Raw genomic sequence first — 10,714 nt, forward strand, 5'->3', positions numbered from 1 at the left:
GTGAGGTTACTCTATGACAGATGATAACTCACCGTATTTTCTGGAAATTGTCACCAATTTTGAGGAGTAACGAGGGAGTTATAAGTAGTATAACCCAGGTGGGCTATGAAGTTAGCAATCAGGTTATCTTAATCATTTTTTAGTTCTCAGTAATGTTCTATCTGCTATTCACAAATAGCAATTATGGCAAATTTACTATTCATCAGAATGAGATGGGTATATTTTAGAATAAGATAATTTTATTGATTCCACTTACACACCCAACATGTTTTCATAAACCTTCTCAAACTTACTGCTCGAGTTATATTGTGCGATAATTAAATAAAATAATAGGTATTCGTTAAAATCACTTTATTCTTTCATTAAGATCATAAACGAGAATCATCTTTACAACAAATCCTTAGGACTCAGGAATGTGGATAAAAATCTCAAATTGTCAAAGACAAAATAAATATTCCGATGTTTCACAAACACAACATAGAACCCTCCATTCGAAGACAAAGTTTTTCAAGATATGTCTCTGGAACCGTATTTCATGAAATTATAATAAACGTCCTTTACATTCTAGTGCAGCACAATGACAATACAATATTTTACCAGGAACACTTCCCACATCGTAACTGTAGTTCCATGTCAATTCTGTACCAGCCCTAATAAACTGTGAGGAGAAGAAAGCTACCCAAGGAAACCTTGGGTCATGGGTGTCTACAAAGACATTTTGGACAAATACATTTGGGGCACAGGAATGCTGAAAAAAATTAAATTAGGCTATTTATGTATGATACGAGGGTGACTAATGGCTGTACTCATAGTCAAAACTCAAACTCTGTTAAAAGTAGTTTATAATTGGATTAACCTCAAAATGACATTGACAGAAAGACGACGTAAGTGCCATAAGAAACGATGCAGATATCAAGTGAAAAGGGACCAATACCATTAAAATCTAAGAAAGCTAATCCATCCAAGAGTCGCCACTTCAATCTTAAGATCTTCCAATAGTAAGAAAGCAAACATAAAACAATAATTTTAGGTTAGGTTATATCCGAATATAAACATATAGTTCTGTTATCTGTGGTTCCAAGTCTGAGCAAAACCTCAAGGTAGGAAGCTTGTTGACTTGACGAAGCACGATTTTTCGGTTCTTGGCGGCTGAGTAATGACCATGAGAAGGCCACAGGGTCATGAGAACTTCTCAAGCACGGAGTATCAACTATGAGTACGGCCGTAATATATTAATGAAATGGTAATTTCCTGTTTGTTGAGATGTAAACCTTTTAATTCAACAAATCTTGGTACTTACATTGAGAAACCTTCCAATATTTCCAGCATTTTTGGCATCCATTATGTAGATACTTTCATCGACACCATAGAGCTCTCTAACTGATAGATATTTCGACTTTTCATCCAGATCTGTCTCGTTTTTGGGGTTGAAACTGAGCACCTCTCTGACTTCTATAAGTAAACATTGGTTTATTCATTGGATGTAAGTGATATAAACCTAAATTGTCTTACCATCTTCATCATCACTTATTGTAACGGTATCAATCTTGGATACAATATTTTTTAACCGTTCAGCAATATTCGTTTCCATAGCTTCTACTTTGACTTGCAAAGGGGATATCATTGGGGTTCTAATTGCAGTGAATTTTTTAGGTTCTTTCTCAATTTCGTTATCTTTACTATCTGAATCTATTTCATGAGGCTTCCTCTTCCGAAGCCTAGTTCTGAAAAACAATTCAATAAATAGATATTTAATGAGATGGAAGGAAAAAGAACATACTGTATGCGTGATTCCATCTGGGCAGGTGTCAAATTGACTGGAGGTATGAATTCATTGTCATCTTGATAACGAAGCCTTCTACCTATCGTCTGTCTAGATGAAACCTCATCTACTTCCATGTCTTCAGATGGAGAAGGTGGTCCTTTTTCACTAATCCTATCCACCTCATCAAAGTTCACCTCTTTTTCATAGTCTTCCTTGAACTTTTCTACTGATTCAATGTAGTCTAATTCCGCGAAATATTCATCACCATATGTTTTACCATCCTGCAAGCAGAGGAATTGAAGAAGCAAATTGGAGCAAAAACCATAATTGTTATTCATATAATTCAAGTGCAGAATGCATTTATATTCTTCAATCAGTTCAAAATTCGAAAACAAACCACCTAATGGCGAGTTTTTTCTGATCCTATGAGTATTTAACATTATTTCCACCGAATTTTTATTGAAATTATTGGATTATTTTGCTATAGAATGACGTTTAGTGATTTTTGCATTGAAAAATTTTGGTTGGTATAACTGTTTTCTGTATCACAAATTTGACAGATAAAATAGATGAATTCGTGATAGGAGAGCTCTGAGTACCAACTTATAATAATGAAATATAACAATGAAATCTGTGTGAAACTAAGATATTCCAGCACAATATTGTTCTAATGAGCAGCACAATGGTTCAATTACTGCATGAATTCCTTGCTCACTAGGCCAATTATGTTGACCATGAAATTGCTCTATGAACTTAGCAAACAGCTTTATTTTTTCAAAGTGAATTTCCACAATTTGAAAGCTTTGTTGTGGCATTTAACAATTCATGATAAAATAACCTTACTGTACAGAAATATCAACACAATTTAACATTCTCAGCTGTCAAACCATAGGCAACAATCATCAGACAACTTCTCATGCAGCTAAAAAAACACCCATTACAAGGTATGGCAGAACGCTCAGATTTGGCAGGGAATTAAAGAAATTATATTTTTTAATATGATTCATAAGAGCTCTTTTATAATTATATGAATACTTCACTGTATTAAAAACCAAAAATAAATTAATCAAAAAGTTTATAATTAGTATACCTCGTTGGCCATCTGGTCGGTGTGAATAGTACCCGCATACACACAGATAAAAGCTCCTTGTGGAACATCATTGAGACACCTAATTCCCCAACCTCTATTATGAGTTCTGAATACTTGCAGTTTTAACGACATTGGATGTTGAGCCACACGATTCAAGCATGTGTTATTGCACTTGCACCTGGAAAACATTTGTCAGTTATCAAATGTAACGAATACCAATGAAAAAATTCTTGCCTTGAGTTGCACTCGTAAATTCCTGTGACCACTTGATCTTGTAGCCTCCTGTAGATGTAACCAACAGAGTTAGGATCGATAGTATTATCGAAAAAGCTGGCCCCTTCTAACGTCAGCTTCCAACAAGGACATTTCGTTTTATCCTATAATGAATCGAAATATAACCGAAATCGTAAAATTAAAAAGTTGCTACTTACAATACAATCATCATCACAGTCACAACAGACCAAAAAGTTTGGATCCAAGTTCATTTTTACCCCTTCCATAGGAACACGCTTAGTTGAATAATTGCAGAAGTCCAACATTTCGTTGTTAATACCATTTATAACAGGGATGGTGACTTGTTCCAGACCTAAGATTTGAACAAGAAAAATCATTCCCAATCTAGTATCAATATATAGTTCAGACTATATAAAACACTCACTCGTTTATGGATTTCCCACATCTAACCTAAAATACTCACCCTTAGATAAATCTTTTGGATCTGGTTCACAATCGACGCTGAATTCTGCGAGGCACCTCACCATATGGTTGAAATCAAAAAGATCAACTGTCATTTCACTTTTTGTTATGGACAGATAGTAATGGATCTGTAAAAAGAATAAAATAATCATCACTGTCACATTAAAAGAAATCTAGACTGTGTGAGTCTCATTTCAAAATTGATCCTATTCACCTCAGCAATGTTTCGTAGCAACCTTCCACAAGGTGCCTTATAAGCGATATCTTTACGGCCCCGAACTTTGATCGTCATTCTGGCCCAGCCGCATAACAGAGGCTTGGAAAGTGGGTTTTGGCCTCGCAATTTGCTGAAATTGTGTGTTAAGAAGTCCTTGCATTTCGGTGAACAAGAATGGGATCTATATGGTCGTTTCATTGTATGCTGATCTCTAGGTGTGAAGTACTGGAAAAAATTAACTTGTTACAAATAATAATGAGATCTTAAAAAAAAAATATGGGTATGGTCCGTATATCACCTTGATTACTATGGTTAGAAATCTCTCAAAAAGCAGCAACTATTTCCTCAAACTTCGTGAGTTATCTGTCACCAGAGCAACCGTACTTTTGTTTTGGTTAGGTTCGGTAACCACGCCCACTCATCATTGCAGTTGTCATTTTAATTTTTTGATTATTGTTTATGAACATTTTCCATAACATCTAACACTCAAATACTTTATTATTTTAATTATGAAACAAATACTCTTCAGAGCCATTAAGAATTTTCAGTTGTTCACAAATACAAAGAGATTGACTATTTATAACCTCCAAAATTCTGTCAAAGAAAAATTTTGTCCGTATATATGAAGCAGATTACCTGAAATATTGAAAACAACTAATTACCGCTCTGAAAGTCCCGGCGATATAAGGACCATACTCTATTTGTTAAATTAATTCATGTCATAGTCAAGAAGGGAAAAATCCAATTTACCATAATTTTACTTGTAGGTCCAGTAGCATTGAAAGTGGTAGTATTGACTGGTGGAAGGAAAGGTACCACAGCAGGTGATGTGTGGCCTTGCGGTTTGGCAGTACTTTTTCTTGCTACAGCCCTCACACTTGGTTGGTTTTGTTCTTCCTCTAGAGTGGTTTCCTCGGTACTTGCTGCCTGTTCTTCCTCAACCATTTCGGAGTTTTGCTTTTGGGTGAAATTTACATTTGGCGTGTATTGTACAATATTCTTCGATTCGATCTGAAAAAAGAAATATGATTTTTAGTGAAGCTGTGCTTGTCATTCACAGAAAAAATGAGGTTATGAAAACATACTTGACCCTTCCTGGAAGCTCTTTGACCTAACGTTCTATTTTGTGCTGCTAATTCTTCCCTGTATATTTCTTTAATTCTTCTAGAACCTCTATATATCCATTCGAAACGATTCAATTCATCGAAATATACTTGAACCAGAGAACAGTCCACATTTATTACAGTACAAAGTGTCCATTTACCTGGAAATAAGATTATGATTTGATTTGAAATATTTCAAAATTAACCGAGATTCAACCAATTAAGGATCGAATAATACAGCTTAACCAAAGGTTCTCCAAAAGACTGTCTGAAACTGAAGAAATAAACAACTTATTTATAAGTGAACGAACACACCACAGTAGAAGAACATTTCCATCATCAACCATTATCGAAAGCTTAAGATGCCTCAACACATGAAGTCCTACTACCTATTTTTACCTATTTTACTTTTACAATAATGTTATTCATAGAACTCATAGTATTTATGTATATATATTTTCTATTTTCTTTTTAATTGTACATGGCTGAAGGACCTCGGTCGATGGCCTATTGATTATTATCAATAAAGTACTTTTTGTTGTTGTTGTTCAAAATTAGGGAAAAAGAATAATACACAGGTGTTTCTTTTAGCTATATGAGAAATTTCGATTAGTTTGACAGTTGAGAATGTGTTAACATTTCTGTTCAGTAAGTTTTGGCAATTCATCATGAATGTTCAACTTTAGAACAATGCTTCCAAATAGTGGAAATTCATTCTAACAATATTTCTGTTTTATTATTATTTAAAGTTCTCAAGCTCTTAAGAAACACCCATTACTAGAAAATATCTCATTTTCCACAATATTTTGAAAATATATGTGAATCTTTCCATCAAAACATCATATACTATCTTACCATTGTACTCAGTTATGATGCTCTGGTCTTTCTTCAGTTTTACCATTGGCCAATCTTGGCTCTCTATGTGCTTCTTGATGAACTGTCTACAATCAGGCGGCATGTCCTCCCATACTTTCTTGCTAACCTCATACACCAAGTTGACCATATTATATGGTACATACTGGGAGTAACCTGAAACGAGGAAGCTAATGACTTAAACTTTAATACTTCAAAATGAATATTAAGATATGGAAGGTACCTATTGAAAAAAATATGTTTTCTCTAATTTTATGGCAAATCTCTTCATTCTGAACATGCAAGTTGAAATTGATAATTTTATCTACAGTTCAGTGAACAAATTTTGAAAATTTAAGTAAAAATAAATGAGACCTCAAATCTTACCAAATATCAACTTATTGCGTTCAACTACATGCGAGTGTATTTATCAAAAATTTTCTAGAATTCAACTGTTTTATTTGACTTAGTTAACTTAAATAAGATTGACTCTTGATATTTACCTATGTCGAAGAATATAAGGTAACGGTATTTATTGGCTTCATAGGGTGGTTCAGCCACTACTCCTGGATAATAGGGATTAGATCTTTTCTTTGCCTCATTGGTTTCCTTGAACACAGCTATAACACGTTCTCCCACTCTCAACCTTGTTTTACAGGCATTGAAATAGGCAAGATTTTTTCCCACAATTATCCTTTCTCGTTGCTGTTTGAGTTCAGTTAGCTTATACAGGGTAGTCATGCATTTCTGTCCATCATGCATAGCTCCAGGCATAAGCATACTACTCAGTCTCGCTTTAACCCAACTACCTGAGGCATTGCCCTCACGAGATATGTAATATATTTCACCTGAAATGAAGATTTGATGAGTCTTGATGTGTCCTTCAGACCACCTGTTGAGTGATCCATAAAGATGCAGAAGACTTTAGAGAATTTGATTAAACTATTATAGCCATTAAATTTTTCAAAAAAACTGGCCTATGTTAAAAAGTACTACAGATAAATGATGACAGTGGTGTATTCCTAAATCAGAATTTCATGGAAATTATGAGTATGATATAAAAATTGGGCATTTCCATTAAAAAAAAAAACAGGTTAGTATCGTGTTTCACTACTTTCGGACCAGCTTGTAGAGCCAAAAATAATTTAAGCTTGTGCGTTGATTGCGGTCGATTCCATCAAAATTCGAATCATTCTCCTAGCCCAAAATTTACAGAAGTTATAGACTGATTGAGCACTATTGACTCATCCTGTATATATTATTGAAAATAATAAATAAAAAGCAATTATTCTGTGACACATTTCTAGAGAAAAATTACATGTTGATGAAACATCAAACTTAATTGTTTTCAAAACAAGTACTGTATGTACTAACCATTACCAACTCTTTAAATCATTGTTATAATTTATAATTTGGAACACTTACCTAATTCCAGAGATGGTCTACTAGCAATGCCTAATGGGGGCAAATCAGATGGTTCTTCAGTAATTTGAATAACATCTGGCTCTTTATTTGTGCTAGAAGGTGCTGTTATAGGTTTGGGGCTGTTAGAATTAGCAATATCCTCGATTTCCATATAAGAAACTGGTTTGACTCTTCGACTACTCTTCCTTGAGGGTTCTAACGTTGGATGCGGTGTGTTGTGAGAAGCTGGAATATTGAATGATCGTGAGATACCACAATTGATTAACAGTCTCATACCTTACATTGCTTAGAAATGGTTTCAGGAGAAAGCATATAATCATCAATGATGATAGTAGATAAAGGAGCATCTTTCACTTCAGGCCTAAAATCATTGTAGAAATCTATTTGTATTTTATCCACTTCTTTTCTCATAGCATCCAAATTTTCTCTTAATTTCTTACACTCATCTGAAGGAAAAATTAATATTGAGATATTTCTGTTATTTTATAGAAATCAAAATTTACCTTGCGTTTTTGCAAATCTCTGTTTCAGTGACTCTTCTTCCTTTTTAACCCGATCTTTTAGCTTGAATTTGGCCATAACATTATGTAATACATCATCAATATTGTTTTTAATGAATTCAAAATTATCATTATCTAAAAAGCTTTCAGTCTTTTTTTCTGCTGATTCTTCTTCATCAGAATCTTCAATTTCTACCATATCATTCAATATTGGTACGTCAACATCAAACAATAATTTACCAGCTTTTAATTCTGTTACCAAGCTGTCATACATCTTAACGGCAATTTTATAACAATCAATACAAACTCTTTTATTAATTTTATTGGAGCTCTTTACTCTATAATAGGACAAACAAAAAGATGGTGCATCCATGAGTTCTTTTCCACTTTTACAAGAATAATTGATACAATCTCCGCTGATTTTATCCGAAACGAGATTTATTACAGCTTCGATAACACCATTGGATTTTTTGTTAGCTGCTCTATCACTACTATCATCATCATCATCTAAGACAACTACATCTAAAGCGTTCTCATTGCCAATTCGATTTTCATTTGATTTTTCAATGATTTGTGCTTCATGGATTGAGTCTTCGATTTCCATCGGATCATCTACATTCTCTTCAACTTCCATTCTGATATATTTCTTCTGTTTACAATAAAATAATGATTATTTATGTACCTTTTTAATTCACAACCGACTTAACCGATATATTTTTCATGATGATGTATCCAAATAGAAAGTTCAAAAATCAATGAACAAATTATATATAAAACGACAATAAAAATTCAATAAATTAATATTTAAAAATTACAATTGAAACCGGCAAAATTTCAAAATAAATCACACATTTTACAGGCGTCTTCCTTCTCTTGACATAACGATGCTGTCAACATCATGACAGTTGAGTTGACAGATTGCGTTAATTTCCCCTATAAATAGAGCAAGCCTAAATTGCTTCAGTGGTATTCATCATGGATCAGTTCGTTGACTTGAAATTTTTTGAAATCAATCAGGATAGCTAATTGTATTTATGATATCGAAGTCATTCAATTGACAAATATTGAAATCGAGCTAGCATATATCCTGGAAATATCCAATAGGTCACTTATGGTCTATTTCAAGTGAGATGTCTAGAAATAGACACTGGTATCCCCACATACTCTTGAAAAAGTTTAAGATAAAACTTGACACTTTTGCAATTATGAGCCTTCTTAGATTCAAATATTAATGACGATACGCGCATTGCGCATCGTTTCTTATGGCCATAGATAATAATAAATAATAATAATAATAATAAATCGACTTTATTCAACAAATGAACATGATAAAGGGTATTTTTTTTGTATTTATCTATGCTTATGCCGTTCAAATCAAATTTTGTCTTCGATTCCAAGGAAATATGGCCATTTCATTAAATAGCGCCTTTACGGAAGAAAAGGGAAGTATAGCTAAACCCCAATTAGTCCGACAGTCAGTGGAGTACTGGCCTTTCCAGTATTTCTAGACATCTTAGTTTCGATTAGTTTCAGTTAAGATGAGTTAATACTCAAAGCTCTGAATATTCTAACCTTTTTAAGTGTCTTATAAAACTTGATTTTGTACGCATTTTTGAAATTTAGATAGGTATCCTAATTTAATGAGATTCGAATATCTTGGAAACCACAAAAGATATCAAAATGACCTTTGAAGCATTGATATAACTTTTCAAACTCTACAAACTAGTGTTAAATTTTTCCCAAAAAATCAGGGTCGGGGAATGCAGGAGTATCATGGGGTTTATTCACCAATATTTTTTAAGTAGGCTATGATTGGTCGATAAAAATAAAATAAACATAGATTTGAGGTATTTTCAATAAATTTAGTATATTCATTCAATTTGAATTCCTACGCGTTTCCAAAATAAAGGGACATTATCTTTTCAATACCAAATTTATTCAAAAAGGATATCTATAACTTCTTAAACGAAGGCTGCCATGTTTTCTTACAATGCATTATTTTAGATGTAAAATTTCAAATTAAAATTCATTTTTTATTTTATTCTTATCAATCCTATCTCCCTTCGAAAATGTAGGTAAATAGCTACCCCCATATTCTCCGATCCTGATTTTTCGTAGAGTTTGAAAAATTATAACAATTCTTCAAAGGATAATTTGACATCTTTTGTGATTTACAATATTTTGTATTAAGGAAAAACGAATTTTTTTCAAATTTCAAGACCTTGAATTTTGAAGCATTTTCGGACCTACTTCAATTAAAACTTTTTCTTTGAAATGATGTCTGGAATAACCCTTTGATATTTTCTGACGTTATTCGGGAACACCCTGTATATATATTTTTTCAATTATTTTGCCTTTTCTATCAAAGTGAATATATTTTTCTTATTTTCGCTTATTCAATTAATAATCAGAATGGAATAGAAAGACTTAGGTAATAGGTATGGCATAATTGAAAATATTGAGCTCAAGTTTTTGGAGGTATAGGTGCCGAATTGAGCGAAAGTGAGGTTATATTTTGAAAGGTGATTCCAACGTTAAGTAGAGCAAAAAATCTACCATCTTGAATTTTTTTGAAGTTTCTACAGTAAAAACCTATTCACATCGTTTAAAATGTCGATTCGAAACTCATCAAATAAATTATACATACCAAGTATGAGAGAACACAAGAACTAACTTCTCGATTCTGAAACCATGGCGCCTGCGTAGTGATCAAAGATCGGATAAATATCAATCTGGCGACAGCCGACAGCTCCTCTACAATCCGTTCCTGCGTCTTCATTTATTTTTTTTCTAGAGGTATCCTCTAAACTTTACTGCCCCTCTTTACATGCTCAGTTTTGATGACGTTCGTCTATATCAGGGAAGGAGGATCGATATACAGTTTACCAGTGTTTGGCAGCGTTGAAAACTCTTTATTGTGCCATAATGAATAGATATTTGTAAAAATAGTACAAAATCAGGAAATAATTTCTCCATGAAATTCATTCTCAGTTGAGTGTTAAGAAGACAAACATATTATTTCCTATTAGTATTTCCTTCTTTTGGAGGAATAATCAGAAAATTCCC

At 33.2% G+C, this 10,714-nt stretch overlaps 1 protein-coding gene across 2 annotated transcripts; it reads right to left on the minus strand.

Moving 5' to 3' along the window:
- Positions 1-336: 336 nt before the first annotated feature.
- LOC123674537 (histone-lysine N-methyltransferase eggless) lies at positions 337-10,442 on the minus strand. 2 transcript variants are annotated; one of them, XM_045609436.1, is made up of 17 exons: positions 10,296-10,442; positions 7,652-8,297; positions 7,430-7,594; positions 7,149-7,373; positions 6,227-6,571; positions 5,727-5,900; positions 4,854-5,032; positions 4,519-4,779; positions 3,766-3,993; positions 3,553-3,679; positions 3,287-3,441; positions 3,090-3,232; positions 2,856-3,033; positions 1,781-2,046; positions 1,513-1,724; positions 1,301-1,452; positions 337-748 (listed from the first exon to the last, which is right to left on the minus strand). In XM_045609436.1, exons 1-17 carry the CDS (start codon positions 10,425-10,427, stop codon positions 542-544), a joined length of 3,795 nt encoding a protein of 1,264 aa, XP_045465392.1. In that variant the 5' UTR covers positions 10,428-10,442; the 3' UTR covers positions 337-541. The 2 variants fall into 2 exon arrangements, with proteins under 2 accessions (XP_045465392.1, XP_045465394.1); XM_045609438.1 differs by lacking the exon at positions 10,296-10,442 and adding an exon at positions 8,464-8,540 and having other exon boundaries at positions 7,652-8,394.
- Positions 10,443-10,714: the final 272 nt, after the last annotated feature.

Source organism: Harmonia axyridis, chromosome 3 (genome assembly GCF_914767665.1).
Source record: "Harmonia axyridis chromosome 3, icHarAxyr1.1, whole genome shotgun sequence".
Taxonomy (NCBI): domain Eukaryota; kingdom Metazoa; phylum Arthropoda; class Insecta; order Coleoptera; family Coccinellidae; genus Harmonia; species Harmonia axyridis.